Source organism: Dendrobium catenatum, unplaced genomic scaffold (genome assembly GCF_001605985.2).
Source record: "Dendrobium catenatum unplaced genomic scaffold, ASM160598v2 original_scaffold_89960, whole genome shotgun sequence".
In the NCBI taxonomy this organism is placed as follows: Eukaryota; Viridiplantae; Streptophyta; class Magnoliopsida; order Asparagales; family Orchidaceae; genus Dendrobium; species Dendrobium catenatum.
This window is the reverse complement of record NW_021408401.1, coordinates 130,435-157,629: the sequence shown is the minus strand read 5'-3', so window position 1 is coordinate 157,629 and position 27,195 is coordinate 130,435. Positions and strand designations below refer to the sequence as shown.

General features: G+C 37.3%; 3 protein-coding genes and 1 long non-coding RNA gene across 4 annotated transcripts; 1 reads left to right on the top strand and 3 right to left on the bottom strand.

Annotated features, from left to right (window-relative positions):
• Positions 1-1,584: 1,584 nt before the first annotated feature.
• LOC110115383 (17.3 kDa class II heat shock protein-like) lies at positions 1,585-2,281 on the bottom strand. Its single transcript, XM_020848599.2, has one exon. It carries the CDS (start codon positions 2,239-2,241, stop codon positions 1,777-1,779), a length of 465 nt encoding a protein of 154 aa, XP_020704258.1. The 5' UTR covers positions 2,242-2,281; the 3' UTR covers positions 1,585-1,776.
• Positions 2,282-16,312: 14,031 nt separating this feature from the next.
• Positions 16,313-17,097, bottom strand: LOC110115382 (17.1 kDa class II heat shock protein). Its single transcript, XM_020848598.2, has one exon. The coding sequence runs from the start codon at positions 17,077-17,079 to the stop codon at positions 16,492-16,494; it is 588 nt and encodes a 195-aa protein (XP_020704257.2). The 5' UTR covers positions 17,080-17,097; the 3' UTR covers positions 16,313-16,491.
• A 5,872-nt stretch (positions 17,098-22,969) lies between these two features.
• Positions 22,970-23,798, bottom strand: LOC110115375 (17.1 kDa class II heat shock protein). The gene has a single exon (XM_020848592.2). The coding sequence runs from the start codon at positions 23,734-23,736 to the stop codon at positions 23,260-23,262; it is 477 nt and encodes a 158-aa protein (XP_020704251.1). The 5' UTR covers positions 23,737-23,798; the 3' UTR covers positions 22,970-23,259.
• A 397-nt stretch (positions 23,799-24,195) lies between these two features.
• Positions 24,196-25,076, top strand: LOC114578605. The gene is made up of 3 exons (XR_003699603.1): positions 24,196-24,663; positions 24,747-24,830; positions 24,945-25,076. It is a non-coding gene; the product is annotated as an uncharacterized LOC114578605 (long non-coding RNA).
• The last annotated feature ends 2,119 nt before the right edge of the window (positions 25,077-27,195 follow it).

Below are 27,195 nucleotides of genomic sequence, written 5' to 3'. Positions count from 1 at the left end.
CCATCCCAAACGAAACCTATGTGTATCATACGACAACAATAAATGGGCAACAAGGATAGGAACTAGTCAATTTCCCTTTTAGACTTAAATTTGGATGGTTTTATTAGTGCATCGTAAAGCTACATTTTAATATAAAAATCTCTTAAAAATAGGAAAGAAGATGTGGTCTAAAATTTTCCCAAACGAAGCCTTAGTCAATTTAGCCAATTTTGATTCAATCGTGTCAAGTAAATGTACTTTATGCTTAAATTTTAATTATTTTTAAGTCATTGGACTTATAGTGACAAGATAGTAATTTTTATTATCAACAACATCAAGTCTTTGTCCCACTACGTGGGATAGGCTACATAAATCCCAGGGCTGCAAACGAACCGAGGCGAGCTGAGTATGTGAGTGTTCATGTTTGTGTTCATTTAATATTAGCTTGTTCAAATTTGGTTCATGTTTGTTCGAGCTTTATTGTTTGTGTTCATGTTTGGCTCATTTAAATTAATGAGTGTTCATGCTCGGTTCATGTTCAGTTCATGTTCTTTTAGTGATTATCGAGCTTGTTCGCGAACATATTTAGCGAATTTTTTTAACTATCAAACAAACACGTTCATAAACATATCTATGAACGAACACATTTATAATAAAAGCAATTGTCCATTTATTAATTATATAGTCAAATATTAATTATTTTTATTGAGCTTATTCACGAGTTCAAAATCGAATACGAATCGAGCTTAATGTCAAGCTTGTTCACGAACTTCAAATGATGTTGTTCGCGAACATAAATGAGCCGAACACATTAGTGTTCAAGTTTGTTTATTTAAAAATCGAGTATTTAAAATATTGTTCAAGTATGTTTGTTTGGTTAATTAAACAATCACAAACGAGTTTTAATTGAACCGAACAATGAGTAGCTCATCGAACATTTGGTTCGCTTGCAACAGCACCTAAATTTAGGCAACAGCACCTAAATTTATATTTATTTTTTATTACTGCCAAAAAGTTACAAATATACATAATATAATTAAAATTTAACTTAAACATCAAATTATCTAACTAATTATTTAATTACTAATTTTACTTTGATAAATATTTAATTACTCATTAAATCATTAATTAACTAATTAATTATTTAAATATTATATCTAACTTTTTTAATTATTAGTTACAGTCTGAATTATCTCATTAATTATTAAGTATTCTTTTAATGATTATTTAATTACTAATTATCTAATTAACTATCCACAATAAGCGCCTTTTCTTCGGGGTGCCTTCCTGTCAAGCTTCAACGGACGCAAGAACAGGCAATCGTCGCAACTTCTTGTCCGCTAAATTAGTAAATCTGGTTTTTAGGGCAAACCGAAGAATAACGGCGATTTATCTTACCGTGAAATTTGTAGACAAATTTACGTCAAATTCTTGATATAACAGCTCCTAAAATTAAATCTGCAACAATCTAATCCACAAAAAAGAATGGCAAGATTTTAGCGCACAACAGAAACAATGAAGGAAGGCTTATAGCCCTCCAAATTGAAGAATGTTACCAACGTGACTTTGATTATTACTTGATTTTAATATTGTTAAAATTAGCTCAGCAACACGAAGAGATCATAGGAATTAAACCAAATTATTAAACGCACAAAAAATCCTTTAAAGAAAGCATAGAACAATTTGAATTGAAAGCAGATAAGGACGATTCAAATTCAGACCAAAAACACAAAACATCAACCAACACTTCGAGAACGTAGTTAAACAAACCCTGAAATTTCAGATGTACTGATCGATTCAATCAATCTTAATCTCGATTGTCTTCGGATACTTAGATTCAGCCTCCGGTAGCTTCTGCACTGTAGCAGTTAGAATACCGTGGCGGTAAACGGCTGTGATGTTTTCGAGATTGGCGTTGTCGGGAAGAGAGAACTTGCGCATAAATTTCCCCATCCTGCGCTCTGAGCAATGGTACTTGCCGCCTTCCTTGTCATCCTCGTCCCGGCGACGCTCACCTACAATGGTTAGCTTTTTGCCGTCCTCGACCTGAACCTTGATGTCTCCAGATTTGACCCCAGGCATATCGACTACGAATTCGTAGGCCGACGGCATCTCCTTGACGTTTGCCAGCGTCGGCACACTCTCCCTCATCTCGCGAAGACAGATCTTCGCCAGTTTCTCCCGTTCTCCCGGCACGTCTTCTGGCACGATCGGCAGCGACGGGAAAATTTGGCTCCGCATTCCGAAAAACTGACCATCCATTGTCTTCTTGTTCTTGCTCAACTTTTTCTTGAGATTTGAAAATGTGTTAAGTGTTAGGGATCAAGGGAGGAATATATAGGGGCGGATGACGGGGCTGGGCATTTTGTTCAAAGAAAAATCGAGATAATGCTAGAAGCTTCTATTGGCTTCTTGAAGAAGACGCAAGGAGCGCGGAGCCGTATATAGTAAAAAACTATTTATATAATTATTATTTTTAAAATAAAATTTCGATGAAATTTTATTTAATATATGAAATGATTAAACTAACTATTATTTAATAATTAAAAATAATTTTGATTAAATTAAAATTAAAAAAATTAATAATATCTTTGCATTTCTTATTCATTATATACAGTAGAATTTTCATTACAATATAAGAAGATATAATATGTAATATAATATAATAGTATAAATTGAAAAACTAATATAAATAATTTTAATCCATTATACTTAATTAAATTTTAGCTGTACTCAAATAATTACTTGATTTTTAGAAAATTTAATCATCAATTAAAATGTTATAATTTTTAAAATTAAATTAACAAACTTATATTCGAACCGTTTCTTTATGGTACAAACCTAATGAAACTAAAGGTGGCCCAATCTGTGTTCGAATGAGTCTAGTCGGACATTTTAAGTATAATTAAAATTGATTCACATTAGTAAGATGATCAAATGATATCCAAATCGTAAATGTTTATAGTCAAATCGAATATTTCAATGAAACAAATCTAAAATAGTCCAACATCGCTTAATACTGACATTATTAAAGAAATTAAATACTAAAAGAATGATTTATATATGATCAACAAAATAAATATGAGCTAACCAATAGAATACATTATAAAATCCCTTTACGATCTATCATTTCATCAACATAGAACAAATAATGTCATATCTTGGGGATCATTACATGTAAATTCTTCCATCTAATATTTTTAATGCATCTAAGACAGATTTTTCCCTCCCAAACAAGATACAATCAATTATAGGTGGATTTAAGTTGACCCCTTAAATATAGATTAACATCATCGAGCAAAACTCCAGCAAATAATATTGGATAGATCAGATATCTTTGGGACATTTCTCTTAACTCTTTCACACAAGTTAATTTCATCGAATAACACACTGATAAATAAACTCAGATAGATCAAATATTCTTAGTTAATTTTTTCCAATCTCTTTCATAAATGTTAATGTCAATAAGGGGAGAGATTATTCTGTGCGGACACCGGACAGGAGAACTGTCTGATTTACGCTCAGGTATCGAGCGGTACCGAGTACCGCTCAATATAAGTTTGGTATCAAGCGTGTCGCATTTTCATTGGGGTATGTATTCCGGACATAATAATTTTTCTTTTAAGGGACTCTCTAATAAATAACTTCAAATAGAACAAATATTATTGATGAATTTCTCTCAACTTTTTTCATATTGGTTAATGTTATTGAACAACACTGTTGCGACCAGGAGTATTCGCGGCGGTTGAGAAATATAAAATTAACATCTTGGCATTGAACAAAAATTCGACACGCAATCAGATAAGAGAGAGTGTGTAGCATTCTCATGAGACACCAATATGTTTACGTGAAAACCCCTGAAAAGGGGGAAAAACCACGAGGCCTAGCCCAGTTTGAATGAATCCACTTGTATTGCAGTCGATTACAAATGAGGCCCTTCCTTGGGAGAAGGCCTTAGCTTAATGTACAATTTATAGAGTACATTACATGATATGAATACAAAAAATCACTATTGAAATGTTCGTTTGGTCGGGAGAACCGTAGTCGGCGGGCGACGGAGGTCGGAAGGCTTATAGTCGGTGGGCGATGTAAGTCAGGAGGACCGTAGTCGGTTGGCGACGGAGGTCGGAAGGACTGTAGTCGGCGGGCAACGTATGTCAGGAGGAGCGTAGTCGGTGGGCGATAGAGGTCGGAAAGACTGTAGTTGGCGGGCGGCGTAAGTCAGTAGGACCGTAGTCGGTGGGCGACAGAGGTCGGAAAGACTGTAGTCGGCGGGCGACATAAGTCAGGAGAACCGTAGTCGCTGGGTGACATAAGTCAAATGGACCGTAGTCGGTGGGCGATGGAGGTCAGAAAGACTGTAGTCGGTGGGCGACGTAAGTTAGAAGGACAGCAGTCGGCGGGCGACATAATTTAGGAGGACCGTAGTCGGCTGGCGACGGAGGTCAGAAGGAAAGTTGCCTTGCGACGGAGGCTGGAAGGACTGTGTCTGACGATGAAGGTCAGAAGGACGGCGTCAGGTAGAAGACCAACAAAGGAAAAAAATCCATCTTCGAATATACGTCCATCGAAAGTCCGATAACCGATAGAAGTCCGGCGTCGGGTAGAAACTTGGCGAAGAGTGAAGGTCAGGTGTCGGGTAGAAGTCCGACGTCTGTTGGTAGACGAGGAGAATTCCGGCATCACTTGGGCGGAGTTTCGGCGTCAGGAGGGAACTCTGTCTTTAATTGAGAAGAATTTCCGCATCCCGTGGAAGTTGGGTAGAATTCTGGCATTCTCCAGAATATCCGGCAGAATTCCGGCGTGTTCGGGCGGCGGGAAGAACTCCGACGGTGGTCGAGGAGGAGCAGATTCTCCTTCCCATTCTCTTCTTCTTCTCTTCTTCTTCTTGCTTGGCCTCCTTCTTAAGGAGAATGAGGGCTCTATTTATAGTTTTTCTGGAGTGGCATGTGTAAAGACTATTTTGCTCCCAGGTGGTGGTCCGACTGTGGACCTCCGAAAGAGCACCGCTCGCGGGGGTTCGAATGCAGAGGGTACGGCCGCACTATCCCGTAGGACAAAACGATCCTAGGCCTCTACGCTCGACACGAACGGGTCGATGGGAGGGCAGATTGGATCGCGCATACGACTAACCATTGGCACTTGTAGACTGTCCACGCTCCTGTTTGTAGAAGAAACCTCGTCTCGAAACGTCCTGGATCGGTCTCGAAACGTCTTAGAACGTAGATCTCCTCGGGTGGCCGGAGATTACGCCGGCGGCGGCTCGAGGTGGTCGGGATTTGGTCGGGGAAGGTGGGGAAGGGTTGTGAAAGCACTCTCACCGAATCTCAGGGGCTGAGGAGCTCTCGAGATTAAGCAAGAGTCAAAAGTCCTCAATTAGACTAAAATCCTCCTATTTAAACCTCCTAGCCCTATTATTGACGGCTTAGATTTAATCAGAGGGTCATTATGAGGGAAACCAGGCTTAGGAGGCCGTGGTTTAAATTTTAAATCCATTAGAAATCAATTAGGGCATTAAATACCATTGAATGGGCTCCAAATAGGTTAATCTAGCCTATTAATGGCTAGATTTGACCAAGTCAAAATTTGACTTGGTCAAACCAGTCAATTGAGTCAATGGAGTGAGGGGTTTGAGCCGTGCAAGGGTTGAAATTAATTAGAATTGGAATTAGGACTCAAAAGGACCAAATAGGTCAACCTAGGTTGACTTGGTCAACCAGGTTGACCCATGGCCTGGGTATGGGTTCAACAGACTCAAATCGACTCACTGAACCCGTGGGAGGGGGTCTTGGGGTCTGACTTGGTCAATTTGACCAAGTCAACTCTTCAGGCCCGGGTCTAGGCAAAATCGAGGTCAACACCGACGAAGGCGAGGGCCTCAAGTGGTGGTCCGGTGAACTCAGGCGGTGGTCGTGGATGAGCTTCTTCATTCTCTTCCTTCTTTTCTTTCTTCTCTTCTTGCTTCAATCCCCCTTTCAAGAGAAATGAGAGGACTATTTATAGATTTATGGAGTGACATGCCCTGTAAATAGGTAAGAGATCAAGGGTAAATGGGGAGTGGTTGGATGGATGACCGATGTTGAATCCCTTGATCATGGACTGTTTGATGGACATTTGAATGTCTTAATAATGTTGGATTTTGGTGATGTTGGGCTCATCGAATTTGTCTCGTCGAGCCACTCGATTTGACTATAAGCACATTATGTTTGAAAACCATTTGGTAATCCAAATTGTGGTTCGAACCTTCCAATAGCACTTATATCCCTTGATTTGGACCCGGTTGGGCTTGGATTGGGTTGGATTTGGTGTCGTTGGGTTCGTATTCTCGAGACACTCAGTTCGACTATAAGTTTGCTGAAATTGGAGTTCGGAAGGTCCAAATTTTAATTTTGTAAGTCTCCAACTTGATTTTGCATCGAGATTCATGCCCGGTCAAGATAATTTTTTTATGTATATATTTGTGTGTGTGTGTGTGCGCGTGTGTGTGTGAGAGTGTAAGTAAAAGTACAAATATTCGAGTTCAATTTTATTTATATTTCCTACAGGAAAAAATATTATTTATTTATTTATAATGAATATGTAAAAATCTTATTTGTACCTTGCAAATATGAGTGTTGTCTATAATAGAAGTTGAGATGGCCTACTAACCACAAGAAGCAACTCTGTTATTTATGAAAAAAAAAAAAAAAAAAAAAGAGAAAAGTCTAGTTAAATAGAGTACGATAAGATTAAGATAGTCAAGTTTTATCTCCACTATGAGGTATTTATATAATATTATAATCCAGTTATTCGATTTTAATGTATAAAATAAATTTGGACTGGATTATATGCGTACAATTCTTTTAGAATAAAAATTAAATGATCTTGTATGTTATTTTAATTATTTTGAATTATTTAGCTGACTTTAATATATATTATGTTTATGATTTAATTCTTCTACTAAATTCTAGGGAGTGACATGCCATTTTATGATCCTTCGATAATCATTATTTAACTACGATCATTCGACTACTATTGCTCGACTATAATCCTTCAATTTCCAACACCTGGATATAATCCTCTAATCATTATCACCCAACTACAATCTTCCGAGCACCATCGTAAGGGTGTCAATAAATGACCCAACCCGCTAACTCGACCTTAAAATGTTGGGATCGTATTGACGTGTTTAATAAACTTATTAGGTTCAAATCATGTATCCCAACCCGTTTATTAAACTGGTCGTATTTTGGCCTGCCTGCCAACCCCATTTTAACCCAAAAATTATCCCTTTAATATTTTTTTTTATTTGTTGAAATAATCTTCTTATTTTTTATCAATTAACCTAAAATATATGATTAACAAGTTAATAAAAATATCTTTTAATTAAAATGAGTTATGATGTTAGATTCAAGATGCAAACGGGTCATGTTTAGTTCTATGTTTTTGACCCATTTGTTAAATGAGTTAGATTCAAATTGGCATGATTCAAATCAGGTCAATTTCAGATTAGACCCAAATAAGTCATATTGATCAATTTTGACACCCATGCATCATCATAAGATTATTTTTCTTAAGCCACAATCCACTGACCTGTAACCCACTTAATCATGATTGTCTAGCTACACCTCCACTGACTTTATTACCAATACCAATGCTCACCTTTGTTTGTAAAATAAATTTTGACTCTTATTAAAATTTATGTTGTGTTTCATAATCTTTGGTCACCCCTCAAAGAGTACGATAAAATATGGAGCAAATGATTATTCAAAGATAAATCTTATATCACAATATTTTTTCAACTTCCTCCATTAATTTATTATATATAACATGCCCACAAATAGACTTATTTCAATTGGGTCAAGCTCATTGCATTTTTTCTTTATGAACATTCCTCGTAAAAACTCTAATCAAAAACAAGGAATACAATAAAAAAACTTCATAAAATTTAATTAAATAATTAAATAACCTTTCAATTTTTGCATGCTTATAATTAAGATTTATAATATCAATGACATAAATCCAAATATCATTAAGACATTTATGGATTGTTTGGTTTGAAGTAGAAGAAGTGTAAAGAATTTCAAATGCAGGGGTTTTAAAAATATTAGTATTTGATTAGAAGTAAAATAAATGTAAAATCTATGTTAATTTAAAATTCATCATCTAGTTCATTTTTGATATATTTAGAATTCCTTATATTTGGGCGAGTTCCAAATCGACCAAAAATTTAATGCCAATGATATCGCCCGTCGCCACCACGTGTCAATCTCTGACACCCAGCACCCATTGCAGCCAACCATTATCTATCATCATCGACCACAGCCCACCACCCCCAATCACCATCGACCACGATCGTCATCGCTGGTGTAACACCCGAAAATTTAATTTGGAAGAATTCTTTCTTTTATTTATTATTAGGCAACAAAGAGATCTATCTAATTTTATTTATTAGTAATAAAATCATATATCAACACAAGCAAATTATATTGATCAAAATATCTATATACATTTATATTCATTTACTATATATATATAGAAATCATACAATCATAATATATCCTTCTATTTCTTAATACAAAAAAAATTGCCAAAATAAAAAAGAATTGAAGATGAGAAATTATGATCAATCTCACACTCATGAACATCTTTCTTGAGTTGAAATCATTTAAATCTCATATAATGAGCTAAACAACCCAACAAGTCATTAAAATCTTATAAGTGAATTCAAAGCGTGATAAAGAAGGAATATAAATGTCATCAATCAATTCGTAATAGTAACAATCATATGATCAGAAATCAGTATAGAAATAGTAAAGCTCACAGTAAAAGGCAATAAATTCTATAAAGTAATAAAATAGTACAGTGCAAAGAATAGTAAAGTAACAAGTAATCTTATAAACTAATATAGGCATCAATTCAATGATATAGTGACTAATCATGTCACAGTAGTATTATTCAATTAGTTAGAAAATTAAATTAATTGGTATAAATTAGTAGAACTAAAATCCTGATAAAACTATCAAAATTACATCAATACAATAAAATTGTATGCAAAAGTATATAATATATCCAACCATTCTATATTTAAACTAGTTCAATATATTAATCACATGCTCAGTGTATGCAATATATTATATGCTCACTATATCTTCTAATTAGTATCAATAATAGTAAATCAATAGTTAGTAATCGTTTGCTCAGTAAAAAGATTCGACACTCTTTGCCCGCTGGCACTGTAATAACTCATTATAACTCTCAATCAGTGAATTCATACAAGATAATACCAAATTATAATATTTAAAGAAAAGCTCATCAGAGGTGTGGGAGATGTGGGCAGTTCATTATAAATGAAAGGGGGAGGGTCCTATTTATAACCCTTATCCCATGCCTAAGAACCTTCAAGATTTTCATCCATTATGTAAGAGTGTGGATTTATCTAGAACTTTCTACATGATTCCTTACAATACACTTATATTATAATATTCTAGATAGTTTTAGAGTATTCTAGAATATTCTCTAAGTATCCAAACAATTCTAAAATATTATAGAGTACTCTAAAATCTTCTAGGAAACTCTAAGTTTTCTAGAACCTTCCAAAATCTTTTAGAATCATCCTGAACATTCTAGAACCTTATAAAATCTTCTAGAACCTTTCATATCCTTTCAAAAATTTTCATTGTCATGTGACCTTATTTAGGAATGGTTTTGAAGGACTTTTTATCCTTCATTCTACATTCCGTACATAAGGGGTTTGGCAAAACCCCTAAGTCCAATATTTGGGTGTGACACTCTCCTCCACCTATTCTCACGATGCCCCAATCGTGAGGCTTTTAGAATCCATGTTGAAGGTCCATGGATTGCCACAAGACCATCCTGCTCACTCGGTCCTTCATCTTATCTTTCATGTTAGATTCCTCATCGTTTGCTGAAGCATCAAGTACTTGGGACTTTGGGTTGGCTTCCTCATCCTCTACTGGTGCCACAAGGACTTTATATATCCCTTGTTGTCTTGGTGCCTCTTTAGGCTACTCCTCTAGCAATACATCTGAAGGTACATCAAAGACTTTTGTTGTCCCTATTAGAAAGCCTTCAACATGAGCCTCTAACTCACGCCCAAGAGTTAGATGGCCTTTGATATCCCTTGGTATATCTTCCAAGATTGGAAACTCTTTACCCTTACAGTTAACTTTTTCTTGTCCTTACTCCCATAGCACCTACGTGGCCTCCACTTAACCACCGCCCTCGCCATTCATCAGCCCTTGAAATTTAGCTAGGAGTATTGAGGCAATCTTAGGACAATGTCTTGTCCAATGAGGTCATCCACAAGCAAAACAGAAATTTTGAATGCTTGTCCGCTCATTGGCAACCCTTGTCTTGCTCATCCCAAAATCCATTTCCCCTATGATGTCCTGGCAAACCTCATCCTTGCCTTATCCTATTTTTCTCTCTTATTGCTCTAACCCTGACACATAGTGTTATTTCCTAGAGCAATTATGGTTTGTGGTCGTAGTCTCTACCAAGGCATGCCTATAATCCTCATGTAGGTCCCCAACTTGAGTTAGCATCATGTTGAGCTCCCTCTTGAGCTATGCATGCACCATTGCTTGACCCATCAAGGATCTTTTGTTATCGAGACACCATGTCTCTTCTCGCATCCTAGATGGTGGAACCTCTTTCCACTCAATTACTCCCCTCTTTACATGTAATGTGTCATCCATTTGGGCTCATATGCCATTTGTAGCCTCTATCAATCGAGATAATCATGAATCAAAATTAGAGATCAGCTCTTTGGACTTTCCCCATGGCTTGGATGTTGGATCACTCCACTCATCCATTCCTTGGCTTCTGCAGAAAGATTCCATTCTTGCCATTCCAAACTTGCCTCCTCTTGGCCTTATGAATTGCCTTGGGATTGAACTTGCTCTAATACCACTTATCATAGATAGAACTTCCTTGAGTCTCTCATGCGTCCTTAATACTCCTTCATTGTATTAAGTCAGCCTTAAACTCACACAATGCTTAGCTAAAGAGCAAAGAATGCTAAAGAGAAAGTAATTGGGAAATTTTCACTATTATAAGGGAATTTTACAAAAGGGGTTCAAGGGAGTTGGGAGGAGTAGGAGATGTGGGAAGTTGATTACAAATGAATGGGGGTAGTCTTATTTATAGCTCTTATCCCATGCCTAAGAACCTTCTAGATTTTTCTCCATTGTACATGAGTGTGGAGTTCTCTAGAACATTGCACATCATTCCATACTATACACTTATATTACAATATACTGGAGAGTTCTAGAGTATCCTAGATTATTCTCCATGAATCTCTATTTATCTAAATAATTCTAGAATATTCTAGAGTATTATAGAATCTTTTAAAAAATTCTAAGCCATTTCAAAACCTTCTAGAATCCTCCAGAACAATATAAAGTCTTTAAAGCCTTTTAGAATCTTCTAGAACCTTCCATATCCTTCCAAAACCTTCCAATGTCATGTGACCCCATTTAGAAATAGTTCTAGAGGACTTTTTGGCCTTCATTCGGCAAGTCATGCCCAAGGGATTTGGCCAAACATCTAAGTCCAATATTTGGGCGTGACACTCTCCCCTACCTATTCTTGTAATGCCCTCATCGCATGCCTTCTAGAATCCATGTTGAAGGCCCATGGATTGTCATAGGCCCATCCTTCTCCCTCGGTCCTTCGCCTTTTCTTCCCTATTGGATTCCTCATAGTATGCTAGAGAATCAAGTACTTGGGACCTTAGGTTTGCTTCCTCGTCCTCCACCGGTACCTCAAAGACTTGGGATTTCCTTTATTATCCAAGTGCCTTCTCAAGCTACTCCTCTGGTAAGACATCCAAAGGTACATCGAAGACTTCTATTATCCCTGTTGGGAACCTTTATTTTCCTTCACCTAGCTATGATACCACTTGTTGGATCTTGGGAGGAAGTTGAAGTTCCTCTTGAACTTCTTTGATGAGAGAAAGAGAGAGTGAAGAAAGAACAAATCGAAACTAATTGTATTGTTTGGCCTTTAGTTAGTTTTATTACAGCCTCTCTACTTATAAAGGAATGAGACTACAAGGATAACATAAACTTAAGAAATAACCAACCCTAAAACTGAACCAAATCAAAACAAAACGACCATTTATTACTCAACTACATATACATATTTATCCACAATACTTGTATTAATAGTATGCTTGAATAAAAATACCAACTATTTATTTAGTGCAAATCATACAAAATATAATAACTTTTATTCTACCAGGTACAATTTAAAAATATTATAATAAAAATATCCAGAACAATCAGTATTCTAATATATAAAAAACTACGCGGTGAAAGTTCCACAAGAGCAAAGTTATCCTCTTTTTTTGGTAATAAATAAAAATAAAAATTCAATCAAAAAATTTGAAAAAAAAAAATATATTTCTTAAAATTGAGATAGGTATAGTGTGACCTACATCGATCCAAACAATTTTTTCAACTAAGCCGACAGCTAAAGATGACCCAAAGCAACTCAAAAATCTTTTTTCCTCCCTGCCAAACCCACTCCTCTCTTCTGTTCGACTGGTTGTGGTGCTCAAATGAATTAAATAATAAATTTAATTTATTTTTAAAGTGCAATTTGTTACACCCAAGAATCTAATTTAAAAGAATTCTTTCTTTTATCTTTTAATAATAAATTCAAAGCTATATATTTTCTTTAATTAATGATTATTAGTGGAAATCTTTCTAAAATTTAAAGCATCAATATATATCTATATTATCATTGCTCCCAAAATCATAATACTCAAAAATTACATAATTATAACACGTCATCCAATTTTAAGTGTAAAAGAATAACTACAAGAGAAAATAAATAAAATAATAGTAAACCTGGAGAATAATGATTAATTTCACACTCCTAATCTTTTGTCATGGCCTGAAATCATTTAAATCTCATATATGAGCTAAATAGTCTAGCAAGTTACTAAAACCCTATAATTGAATTGAAAGCAAAGTAAAAAAAAAATAATATGCATATCATCAACGAATTATAATAATTATTGAATTAGTAAAAAATAGTAAAACTCATATGCACGGTAAACTCAGGCACCCAACACCTAGGCTCTCAAATAATAAAATTTCAAATTTTTTGTTAAAAAATACTCCAAACTCCTCAAACTCATTCCAAAACGCATGCATATCTTTTCTCCGTGCAAATAAGTTTAAAACATAAATTTTCAAGTATTTAACATTTTAAATTTACTTTTTTTTTATAATTTTGGATTATTACAACTAACCACCACCATTGGCCATCACCACCTCCTATCCCCTGCCAGCTGCCACGCACTCTTGTCTAACACTGTCAGCCGCTGATGCCACCAATCATAGCCAATGTCATCTACAACAAGCCAACCCAACTACCACCTATCACCACCAACAGCCACCTCTGTCGGTTGCCAACGACCACAAATGCCATTCATCCACCACTGTCCTCTTTGCACTTTACATTGCACTCATTTTAAAATTGAACTAATCTTATGCATTTTGTTTTACACTCATCTGAATAATGCTAAAATATTTCTTTTATTTTGCATTTCTTTTTTAGCTAATCAAATAACTTCTAAATATTAATGTTAAGAAATGAATTATAATATTATAATAAAATTTTAATTAAATTTATTTAAATATGATTAGCTATATATTATAAATTAACATATGATCTCTATACGAACATAATCTCTACTTAATTTGAAGGGGGAAAATTTTAAAAAGGATCATTTTCAAAGATTAAAATTAAAAGTAGGAACAAGATTAAAAAATTTTTAAAAAAGGATCAGTTTTGGGTTTTTGGTTAAGATAAGAAAATGCAAAACAATTTTGCATTTTCCATTAAAAATGAATTTGTTTTTACATTTTCAATTTGTAGAGATGGAGAGGCAGAAATAAATAGAGTTGGGAGCAAAGAAAAAGTATAGAGGGAGACGGGATAGAAAGAGAGTCGTAGAGAGAAAGGTAAATTTTAAATTATAATATCTAAGGTATTATAAATTTAATATAATATTTAAATATGTAACTAATAAAATTTTATATATTAATATAATAAATTATAAATATTTTAATTAAAATTCAATATTAAAGTATTTAGGTTTGTTGTGGACTAGAATATACACGACGATAGAGTTAAAATTCTGAGTCTTGGCGTTGTACGAATATCCAGCTCGTACATAGAGAACACAAGATGTTTTTACGTGGAAACCCTGGAAAGGGGAAAAATCACGGGGCGTAGCCCAGTCTGAAATGATTCTACTAGTGTTTGGGTATATTACAATGGGCTGACTCATCCCTGAGGGCAATCAGATTACAAATGTCAATCATTTGGTTGAAATATAGTAACAATCTGGGATGAAATTACAATGTCACTTGGTGGATTGGTAGAAGTCCAGTGCTACTTGAAAATTCGGTCATCAGTTGGTAGCTGGCATTAGTTTGGCAGAATCGTCGGGCGGTGGTCTGACGTAAGTCTGGCATTAGATGGTGGTCCGGTGGAACTCTGGACGTCAAGTGATGGTCTGCAAGAACTCTGGGTTTACTGTGGGTGTCAAGTGGCAGTCTAGTAGAACTCTGTACCTTAGGTGGTGGTCGTCTGGTATAACTTCGAGCCTTAGGTGGTGGTCTGGATGAACTCCGGGTCTTAGGAGGAGGTCTAGTAGAAATTTGGGTCTCAGGTGATTGTCCAGTGGAGCTCAAGGACTCAACTGATGGTACGACGGAGCTCAAGGCCTCAAGTGATGGTCAGGCAGAAGTTTGAGCCTCAGGTGGTGGTCCGGTGGAACTCAGGGCTTCAAGTGGAGGTCTGGAGAAGGTGAGGGCCTAAAGTGGTGGTCCCCGGTGGAGCTGAGATCCTCAAGTGGTGGTCCAACGGAGGTAAGGGCCTCAAGTGATAGTCATGCAGAAGTTTGGGCCTCATGTGGTGGTTCGGCGGAGCTCAGGGCCTCAAGTGGAGGTCCGGAGGAAGTGAGGGCCTAAAGTGGTGGTGCGGCGGAGCTCAGGGCCTCAAGTGGTAGTCCGACGGAGGTGAGGGCCTCAAGTGGTGGTTCGACGGAGCTTAGGGCCAGAAGTGGGGTCCGATGGAGCTCAGGGCCTCAAGTAGTGGTCCGACGGAGCAATAACGTCTGGCGGGGGTCCGACAGAACTCAGCGATGGTCGAGGAGGAGCAAGGAGGCAAGAGTGATCGATGATCTCTCTCTTGAATCATTTGGCTTGGGTCGCTTTTCAAGAGAAAAGGGGCACTATTTATAGATTTTTTTGATTGACATGGCCCATAAATAGGTTAGAGATCAAGGGCAAATGGGGAGTGGTTGGATAGACGGCCAATGTTGAATCACTTGATCATGGACCGTTTGATGGACATTTGAATGTCTTAGTGATGTCGGAATTCAGTGATCTAGGGCTCATTGGATTCGTCTCATCGAGCCGCTCGATTCGACTATAAGCACGTTATGTTTGGAAACAGTTTGTTAATCCAAATTATGGTTCAAACCATTCAACAGCGCTTCTAACCCTTGATTTGGACACATTTGGGCTCGGATTGGATTGGATTTGGTGTCGTAGAGTTTGTATTCTCGGGACGTTCAGTTTGACTATAAGTTTATTGAAATCAGAGTTTGGATGGTCCCAATTTTAATTTCTGAGGTTTCCAACTTGATTTTGCTTCGAGATTTGTGCCCGATCAAAGATAATTTTTTGATGACATACCTATTCTCTCTCTCTCTCTCTCTCTCGATCTCCTTAAGTTGAGAACGCAAAAAAAAATAATTATATCGTTTTAAAGAAAAATACAAAATTGCTTTGTATTTTCTTATTTCAATTAAAAACATAAAATAGATCCTTTTTAAATTTAATTATGTTCCTTCCCCTAATTTAATTTTTAATAATAATCCTATTTAAAATTTGCACATTTTTAAGAACTAAAAAGATCTAAGAAATTTTTAAACTTTATGAATATCACCTAACACCTTTGCCAAAAATCATTATCTAATTGCCATTTCCCAACCACTGCATCCCGAGCATCGCCACCACCGACCATAAATCTCACAACCTATCATTTTTTGTTTGACATCTTCTTTTTTTTTTTTTATCAGAAGCATTTCTCCATCAAATCATCGACCATTGATGAAAGAAAATTTTACTTGGGAACAAAACCTTCTTCAGTTTTCTCAGATTAAAATTTCTCTTTGGCAACTAGATCTGCTAGTAGATAAAGGACTCCATATATAGCACAAATTAAGGTACTGCTTCTGCAGGATTCGATCTTTTCAAGAAAACCAAAATCAGAACATATCTCAAGAATTAAAAAAAGAAAAACATTTCAATACTTGCAAACGCACAAAATTTCATTACTCATAGAAACTATACATCGATAAAATGCCATTGGGATGAAATCAGATTACAAGAATCCAATCTCAGACCATACAGATGATACCTCAACAGCCACTTTGCAAAGATGGTTAAAACAAACCCAACAATTTCAGATATGCATATCGACTCAAGCAACTTTAACCTCAATAGTCTTGGGCTTCTTAGGCTCAGGTGGCGGCAGCTTCTGCACGGTAACCTTCAGAACACCGTCGCTGTAAACGGCGGAGATGTTTTCGATATTGGAGTTATCCGGAAGAGAAAACTTGCGCATAAATTTACCCACCCGGCGTTCCATCTTAAGGTACTTTCCTGCGCCTTCCTTGTCCTCCTCGTCCCGGCGACGCTCACCTGTAATGGTGAGCACATTGCCGTCCTCGATCTGAACCTTGATCTCGCCAGATTTAACCCCTGGCATATCGAGGACGAATTCATAGGCCGACGGCAGCTCCTTAACGTCGGCCGGAGTCGACGCCATCGCCCTCGCTTCGCGAACATACCTCTTAGTCGGAGCGTTGAAAGGTTTCTCCATTTCTTCCGGCAGATCTTCTACCAGGTGCTGCAGCGACGAGAAGATTGGGCTATCTAATCTGAAAACCCTAGCATCCATCGTCTTCTTGCTCAGCTTTCTCACACCCTTTTTCCTTAAATTCTTCGATTTGAGATGGATTTGAACTGATGGGGGTATAAATACAGACGGAATGCGGGGCCAGGGCATTTGTTCTAAGAGAATCCAGAGAGGGCGTGAAGCTTCTATTGGCTTCTGGAAAGAACTAGATGAAAGCCAGAAAAGAGTAGCGGCCATAGGTGTATAGTCAAAAGGCTATTTAGTCAATTTATAAAATATGTATAAATTATTAATTTTAAAGTGAAATTTCATCAAAATATTCATATAATACAAAAAAATTAGTTTAATTATTATTTAATAATTCCAAAGATTATTTATTACATTATGCTTTTAAATATTAATATATCCTCATATTCTTCGTTATGAGTCTATGACACAAAGCTATATTTTTGTTGCAATATAAAATGTTAGTCTACATAATTTAATTTAATAGCTTGAAATTAAGCATAACTTCAAATAATCAAATTTACTCATGACTAATAGTTATGAAGGGGTGTCAATTTTGGGTCACAGGTCCGGTTTGAGTCGAATATGGAACTAACCCAGCACTATTCGGGTCAACCCGAGCCTGACCCGTTTTTGCAAACGGGTCATTTTTTTGAACTCGAACCTGACCCGTTTATTGCAAACGGGTAATTTTTTCAAACCCAAACCCAACCCGCTTTGGGTTTGGGTCAACCCGACTAGACCCAGAAGCTAGCCATCACCCTCAATTCGCATGATTCTTCAACCAAATTCTGTCGAACCCTACCCAGTTTTACAAATGGGTCGAAATCCCTAACCCGAACCCGACATGGTTCGGGTTTGAGTTGACCCAAACCCGAATTTGTCGGGTCAGGTTCGGGTCTGATTTTCGGGTCGGGGTCCAATATTGACACCCCTATAATTAGGGCATATTTGGGACATATTTTTTAGTTGATTTGCTTTTTGGACAAAATTTATAATTTTATTTTGCTATTATTTTTTTATGCATTTCTCAAAACTTTTTAAGAAAGTTTTATGGTAGAAAGCTATCATTTACAACCAGAGTAACTCAAAATAGGTCCAAATTAAACAACCAAAGACTATTTGTAAGCTTCAAAATATTAATTGAATGACAAAATGACAGCGAAGTGAGACATGCCTATAGTTGAATCGAGCGGCTCGGTGAGACGAATCCAACGAGCATAAGATCATCAAATTTTGACACCATTAAGACACCAATGATCAATAAATTATATATGATTAAAGGAGTTGATATTGCTAGTCTATTGAAACACTCCCAACATGCCCTTGATCTTCTCCCTATTTACTCAGCATGTCACTTCCAAAAAATTATAAATATGCATCTCATTCTTCACACGAGAAAGAAAGAAGAAAAAGAGAAAAGTATGAGAAGAATTAAAGACCTCTCCTATATTTTTTAGTCATCTTCACTGCCAAAAACTATCAATTACCACCATCATCAGCCACCATCATCACGGACGATCCACATTATAAATCATCAACATTTCTAGAATATTGTGAAGATTGTATCCAATTATTGTTAATCTTAACATTTTCCTCTTGTTCAATAGTGAAGAAAGTATGATTTTTATATTACTTGTTACATAACTAATTCTACAACTTGGTCAGGCCCTATGATTTTTCCCTTTCCGGGTTTTCAACATAAAAAAAAATATTTTGTCCTATCATTTTTCTCTGTTCATGCTGAATTTTTGTGCATTGCTAAGATGTAAAATATAATCTCTATCGAAGCAAATCTTCTAACACGCAACAATAATAATTTAAGTCAAAGGCGTACATCTACCCTCATTAAAATAAAACTAAATATTTACTATATCAACAATAAAATACAACAATGACGAACGTTATCTAAGAAAAAGAAGAAAAACAAAGAGACAGTTGGTCTTACAAATTTCATCATAATTGTTTCGTCCTGGAGTATTCGCGGCGCTAGAGAAATATATAGTTTAACGTTTTAGCATTGTACGAAGATCCAACATACAAGCAGATAAGAGATAGTGTATCATTCATAAGAGATACAAGAGTTTTTACTTGGAAACCCCTAAAAAGGGGAAAAAACCACAGGGTCTAGCCCAGTTTGAATGAATCCACTGATATTTGTAGTCGATTACAAATGAGGCCCTTCTTATGGAAAAGTCCTTAGCTTGATGTTACAAATGTACATCTTATAGAGCGCATTACGTGGTGAGAGTTACAATAATCAACATAGACATGTTTGTTTGGTTGGAAGGGTCATAGTCAGCATGAGATAGGGGTCTAAAAGACCGGGGTCAGAAAGACCGTTGTCTGATGATAGAGGTCAAAAGGATCATAATTGGAAGGAGATAGGGGGTCCAAAAGACCGTAGTATGCAGGAGACCGGGGTCAGAAAGATCGTTGTATGGTGATGGAGGTCGGAAGGACCATAGTCGGGAGGAGATATGGGTCCGAAAGACCGTAATAGAAGGGTGGTACTATGGGAGAACTCTCGGCATCAAGTGGTGGCCCGGTAGAAGTCTGAGTCTCATGTTGTGGTCAGGTAGAATTCCGGGCCTTAGATGGTGGTCCGGTAGATGTCCGAGAATCAGATTGTGGTCGGGTAGAACTCTGGGCGTCAGGTGGTGTCCTGATGGAGCTCGGGGCCTCATGTGGTGGTCCGGCAGAAGTCCGGGCCTTAGGTGATGGCATGGTGGAGAACGAGGCCTCAAGTGGTGGTCCGGCAGAAGTTCGGACCACAGGTGGTGGTCCGACAGAATTTCGGGCCTCAGGCGGCGATCAGGCACAAGTCCGAGACTCAGGTGGTGGTCCGGCGAAGGCGAGGGCCTCAAGTGATGTCTAGTGGAGCAACGACGTCCGACGGTGGTCCAGCGGAGGTAAGGGCCTCAAGTGGTGTTTCGCAAAGGCAAAGGTCTCAAGTGGTGGTCCGGCGGAGCAACGATGTCAAGCGAAGGTCTGGCAGAGGTGAGGGCCTCAAGTGGTGGTCTAGCGAAGGCGAGGGCCTCAAGTGGTGGTCCGGCGGAGCAACGACGTCAAGCGTAGGCCCGACGAAGGTGAGGGCCTCAAGTGGTGTCCGGCGAAGGCGAGGGCCTCAAGTGGTGGTCCGGCGGAGCAATGACGTCAGGCAAAGGTCCGACGAAGGTCCGACGGAGGTGAGGCCTCAAGTGGTGGTCCGGTGAAGGCAAGGGCCTCAAGTGGTGGTCTGATGGAGCAACGACGTCAGGCGGTGGTCCGACGAACTCAAGCGGTGGTCGAGGAGGAGCTTCTTCCTTCTCTTCCTTCTCTTCTCTTCTTGCTCTAGTCCCCCTTTCAAGAGAATGAGGGGTCTATTTATATATTTCTGATGTGGCATGAACCGTAAATAGGTGAGAGATTAAGGGTAAATAGAGTGCTTGGATGGATGGCCGATATTGAATCCCTTGATCATGGATCATTTGATGGACATTTGAATGTCTTAGTGATGCCGAAATTCAGTGATCTTGGGCTCGTTGGATTCGTCTCATCGTGTCGCTCGATTCGACTATAAGCATGTCATGTTTGGAAACTGTTTGATAATCCAAATTGTGGTTCAAACCATCCAACAGCGCTTCGGACCCTTGATTTGGACCCATTTGGGCTCGGATTGAGTGGACTTTGGTGTCTTTGGGCTCGTATTTTCGAGACGTACAGTTTGATTATAAGTTTGTTGAAATCAGAGTTCGGATGATCCTAATTTTAATTTTGAAAGTTTCCAACTTGATTTTGTATCGAAATTCGTGCCCGATCAAGATAATTTTTTGAGGACGTATCAATAATTATATCAATTGTCAAAAAAATAAAGGATGGGGATGACAACTCTCAAATTCTGACGTATGAGTTCTTCTTGAATGTAAAGTAGGGTGCATGAAGAAGTTCTTTCAAAAAGAGTGAAGGCCTATGTAAAGCTTTTTAGGAATTTGTCAAAAACTCTAAACTAAGATTGTATCTTTCCTCAATCCTCCTTTTGCCCATTTGTAAGTTATTAACAAAACATTTTACATCCACTTCAAATGTTTTGTTTAATAAGATTGTAATGATTATAACTAGTTAAATGTGGTGGTGATGGAAATATGATTATCATTTCAAAGCATTCATCGAGCAATTGTGACTAGGATAAATCAACTCAATGGATAAGCCATTAATAATAATAATAAATAGATTGTGACCAAATAGAAATCACTAGTTCTTCTCTGCTATTAATCTTCTTTGAAAACTATTTTATGGGCTATTTACCGATTGAAACGTCTGCGATGATATCCAATTATCCAAACTAGTTCAATTAGTTGGTCATGGAATAACAAATATTACATTCTCCTTCTCTTATAGAAAATATCGTTCGCAATATTTATATATAAGTAGGAACAAATCAAGATACAACTGCCTCATCTTAACTTCTTTTTCCCAAATTGCTTCTCGACCTGACAAGTGTTTTCACTCATTTTTTCCATCAAAATCTACTTGCTCCTTAACTATTTCAGATCATAAACTATAGGTCAGATTAAGTTGCACTTACACTTCATATCATCAAAAGTTTTTTGATCGAAATCTAACACCTACTAACATATGAAATATATTTTTGAATATCTAACATGTGATCAAACCCTTCAAGATTACAAACTCATCAATTTTAAATTCTATAAACTTATTGAATCATAATATTTAGTTTGTATGTGTTGTAAGTACCCATCAATTTACTTTCTCATTCTTACTGTCCAAGCCAACGGTGTTCTACACCAACAACACTCATACTTTCAATAATGCTATTGCTACAATCTAATGATGATAGGACTTCCAATGACAACTAAAAAAAAAACTAAAATTTAGGATCGAGGTGCCAAGGAAAAAGAGTATAAATTTAATCAGTATATCAGAATCCTGCATTGGATACCTATACTCACACTCACTCATGTACCCACCCATACCCAACGGTGAGTATGGGTACGCCCATGATCTTATGGATGAGTATTGGGGGGTACTAATCAATTTACATTGCTAATCATCGTATATCTTATATTATTGCAATCCTTACTACATAGTGTGCAGCACTTAACCACGTTGCGACAACAATAAATTATAAAATGCGGCTCAAAAGTTTGCAATCATAACAAATTAAGAATAATAAGCCTCAAGGCCATCAGTCTATGACTAATGGCATTCAAAAAGTACGACATCCCCAAAGTGGGCGTAAACCCCATATAGGGCTTTGCAGTACATCTAATTGTGAGATTCCATCTCTAATAAATAGTCCGTGAACTTCAGATAGGTGATCTCTAACAAAAATAAACTGCTATGTACAACATAAAGAACTTCACGAATTTTGATCCCACTATCCTATAAGCTAAAGCTTAGGTCAGTGAAAGGAGCTTGAAGGTGAAATGAAAAGCTTATTTTAGAGGTTGAAGAAACTTCAACTACATTCAGTGGATTGAAAGATTTATTGATATACGAGAACGAAGCAATCCTGCGTAAGGAAAGCATTGTCATTAGACGAACTTTCTCATATTCAAATTAAATTCTACTAAGATCGATATGAGTGGCCGATTCTATTCTTAAATGACTCCTTTCCACTTCAATCAATTGCACCAATATATATAAGATTGCAAATTTATACTGCCTGGGCTACCAATGGCAGGACGCATCTGCGATGATGAGCCATGGGAGAACCTGTAATACAAATTATTGGATAGGGTTTTATAAAAATTTGTTCTGTTGATGTACCTCTAATCACGTGCACTGTATCAACACTAAAATACAGGGAGCTGTTACCCCTAATTCACCCAATCGAGGTTTTCTCAGGAGCAACGCTCCCATGATAAAATCATGGCTTCTCCGATTACATTTCTATTCAACAAGTGCATCTGTTAGCAGAGAAAGAATGCCAAGGGGAGCACAAACTACGGCACCGCATCTGCAGGACTCAACCGTAATGCGTGTTTTCACTCTTTTAAGAACCCCAAAATCAGATCACATCCGAGGAATTAAACGAAGCTTGCTACACTTGTAAACGGATAAAACTTATACGTTGATAGAGAGACAAAATGAGGTTGGAATGAGAACAGATTACATTGATACGATCTCAAACCATACGCACAAAACCTCAAACAGACACTTAACAAAGATCGCAAAACTTATACGTTGATAGAACGCAAAATGCAGTTGGAATGAAAACAGATTACGTTGATACGATCTCAAACCATACTCACAAAACCTCAACAGACACTTAACAAAGATAGTTAGATAAGCATTTCAATTTCAGATGTAGTAATCGATTCAAGCAATCTTGACCTCGATTGTCTTGGGCTTCTTAGGCTCAGGAGGCGGGAGCTTCTGCACGGTGACGGTAAGAACACCGTCGCGGCAAACGGCCGAGATGGCTTCGATATTAGCATTATCGGGTAGGGAGAACTTGCGCAAAAATTTCCCAACCCGGCGTTCCATCCGAATGTACTTGCCGCCGCTTTCCTTGTCTTCGTCGTCCCGGCGACGCTCACCTGTAACTGTGAGCGTGTTGCCGTCTTCGACCTGAACCTTGATCTCCCCAGATTTGACCCCAGGCATATCGAGGACAAATTCGTAGGCCGACGTCAGCTCCTTGACGTCGGCCGGCGTGGAAGCCATCGCCCGCGTGTCGCGAACATAAGTCTTCGAAGGGGAGTTGAAGGCTTTCTCCATTTCGTCGGGCAAATCAACCAGATTCTGCAGCGTCGTGAAGAATGGGTTCTCCAATCTGAAAATCCTCGCATCCATCGTAACTTTGATCTTTCTTTTATTTCTGAAAGTTCTTTGCTTGAGAGGAATGAGTCTGATGAGATGTGGGAGGAATAAATAGCAGCGGAAGAGGGGGTCGTAGGGGTGTTCTGTTCTACGCGAGTCGAGAAAGAGCTCGAAGTTTCAATTGGCTCCAGAAGGAGGGGCGTGAAGGTTCCATGGGCATCTCGAAGGATCTAGATGACACATTTGCGGAGGGGTTTAGATTGTCAAAACGGCTGATAAATTATTATTATTATTTATATAATAAGATTGAGCATTTTATAAAAAGCTCTGTTTAAATTTAAATTATTTTTAAAAATATGTTAATAAAATAATTTAAAAAGGAACAAATTTAAAACTTAATTATCCGGTTCTAATTTAAAAAGAAACCGGAGTATGAAATTTTAATTTCTTAAGAAACTGGATTAATAATTTCGGGATAAGCCAATTAAAAATTGGGATTTTTACACACATAACACTTAAAACTAATAAAAATACCTATTCAACACCTAAAATCAAATATTTACTTATATACCACCGCTTTCTCATTCTAACCATTCGCTATACCACTCCGTTAGCCGATCGTCAAACCCCTCTCCCCGAACCCAATCTTCGTCTAAAAGCGAAGAGAAAGCCCCCCTACTTGCGCCTCCGCTTGCCTTCAGTCGCACAAGGTAAGATTTTGGATCCGCTCCATCACTTTCGCACGCGTTGGCTTTCCTCCAGTCGGGAGAGGTAATTTCTTCTCCATTGCATCCGAATCGCACGCCTCTGCTTCCATTGGCATACATCTTCTAAGCTCGAACGCATCTGCTTCCCTTGGCATCGCAAGTTGTAAGGTTTTCCTCTCGCACGCATTTCTTCCTGATTTTAGCATTTCTTACTGATTTTAAGCATTTCTTACTGATTTTAGCATTTCTTAAGGTCGGCAAGGTAACATTTTGTTTGAGTTGATTATTTCAATTTCAGTTTTCCAAAATTTCTCAAAGATTTTAGCATTTCTTAAGGTCGGCAATCATCTCTTACTGATTTGAGATCTGTTTCTTAAGGTCGGCAACCATTTCTCACTGATTTGAGATCTGTTTCTTAAGGTCGGCAACCATTTCTTACTGATTTGAGATCTGTTTTGTTTGTCTCAAAAATTTGATTTCATCTTTTAGTTGAACAGTTTTTGTTTGTTTTGTTTTGTTTTTTTTTTTTGACAGCAACTATGAGTTCAAGCTCTTCAACGGTGCCAATTAGAAACCCAAGTAACCGAATTTATTGTCATTGCAATTTGCAATGTACAGTATACAGTCACAGAAGTCGCATAGTAAAGGAAGAAAATTATATAGATGCTCTCGGAACCGATTCAGAAGATGATGCAGCTTCTTCCGTTGGGTGATGAAGTAAATGATTTTGAACGATTCAAACTCGGGTTGTGCTGAAGAGTTGTATATCATCATGAGAGATGACTTTTGCAGATAAAAAAAATGTTGGTTATAATCCTAAGTTTAATTTAGTTATCGCTTGTGAAAAATTTGCTTACTAGCTGAAATTGTAATTGTTGATTAGGATTGAAACTTTTGGATGTAACTTTGACTATGAAATGTAATATATTTCTGGAATTAAGTTGCTATATTATTGGTTATCTCTCGGTTATTGGTTTGCAATTGCTATCGAGATTTCATCCTTACAGATTATGTAAGCAAATGTGTTATTCGGAGCAAACAAGAGCAGATCATCGTATTGCATTGTCTTGGTTTGTATCGTAATTCAGCCTTACAGGGAATATGGTCCTTCAATGCAAAGAGCAAACTGAAGATCCCACAAGCAAGTTCTTTTCAATTTCAAACTCATCTGGAATATACCAAAAAGTCCAAAAGAAAGGTAAAATCATTTATCGCAGATGATTTCAAACTCATCTGGAATATATCCCAAAAAGTTTAATCAAACCTATAAATGAAGCATCAGACTAAGCATAGTAAGTGTATTCAAAAAAGTTTTAAAACCTGCGGTTACAGGTAAGTTTTTTGGCTGAAGCCATATAACAAATATAGCAAAAATTCCTTACAGGATAGTTCTTTGGCTTCAGCCGAATTGAGCAAAAAATACGTACAAGGTAAGTTTTTGGCTGAAGCCGAATTGAGCAAAAATTCCATACAGGTTTTGGTGAAGCCGAATTGAGCAAAAATTCCATACAGGTTTAAGTTTTTTTGGCTGAAGCCGGAATTGAGCAAAAAATTCCATACAGGTTTTGGCTGAAGCCGAATTGAGCAAAAAATTCCACAGGTTAAGTTTTTTGGCTAAGCCGAATGAGCAAAAATTACTAAAAAGAAATTCTGTAAACAAAATTTCTCAAAATTCTTGAACTATGCAACATCTATGCAACATTCTGAACTATGCTCTCATTACCAATGTCTTCTCCAACCGCATTTAATGGATTCTTGCAGGTACTTTCTAATGATGGCCATAAATTACACCGACTGCACCTGTGTCCAAACTTTGTTTTCTTTCCTACTTCTAAGAATTTTTTATCGTCGCCTTTTTTTGGTCTGCCACGTGGTCGAAGTGTAATAGTGGGGTAACTACCACATTATCACTGACTGCTGCCCACATCTCCTTGCCTGGTAAGGTTGAGATCGCACCATCATACTCATTATATATGTTTCAAAAATCAACGAAAGATTGTAACAAACTAGCATAGCATGTAGAAGGCAATTAATTAAGACATTATTGGAATACCTATTAAGATAGTAGTGATCATCAACATATGTTATGTCAAATATTTGTGTGTGGTTGTTCCAATAAAAGGGCACTATGTATGCATGTAGACCACTAATTGCCAGAATCCACAGGTACAAAATTTCATTTCTATGTCCACCTCATGCCTTTCATGGAATACTTCAATTTCAGCTCTGCTTGACGTCGATGGCGGAATGATATAATGAACTTTCCTTGTTGAATATCTCTAATATACTCTTCCACATGAGGAACAAGTACTTCTCCAGGAAGCAGAAAATTATCTTTCTTTGCGAGCGTTGTTCCATAAGCTTTCTCTTATCATATCAAATCAAATCAACAACAGGTTTACTTCTCGCATCTTCGACCCATGCGTTAAAGGATTCAGACATATTATTTCTATTGTAGTGATTTTTAATGTGTAAAGAGAAGGTTCTCATGCAAACCCTATGCTCGGCATTTTGAAAAATAAGTTTATATGCTTCACTAAGGCCCTTTTCCATGTCAGAAATGAATGCTAAATTTCTTATTCACAAGCCAAGCTTTCCAACAAGTTCTTCATAAACCATTCCCAAGATTTCTTAGATTCTGATTCTGCAACAGCATTGCTATAGTGTAAAGCCCATTATTTCCATCCAAAAAATTCGCAGAAAGCAGTACGCCAAGATACTTTGATTTTAGGTGACATGCATATCTACTCCAATTAAAATGTCTACATCCATATAATAAAACCTT

What these genes read in the sequence shown, in the direction of transcription:
- LOC110115383 (XM_020848599.2), bottom strand. Translation starts at nt 2,241, where the DNA reads ATGGATGGTCAGTTTTTCGGAATGCGGAGCCAAATTTTCCCGTCGCTG.
- LOC110115382 (XM_020848598.2), bottom strand. Translation starts at nt 17,079, where the DNA reads ATGCCCTGGCCCCGCATTCCGTCTGTATTTATACCCCCATCAGTTCAA.
- LOC110115375 (XM_020848592.2), bottom strand. Translation starts at nt 23,736, where the DNA reads ATGGATGCGAGGATTTTCAGATTGGAGAACCCATTCTTCACGACGCTG.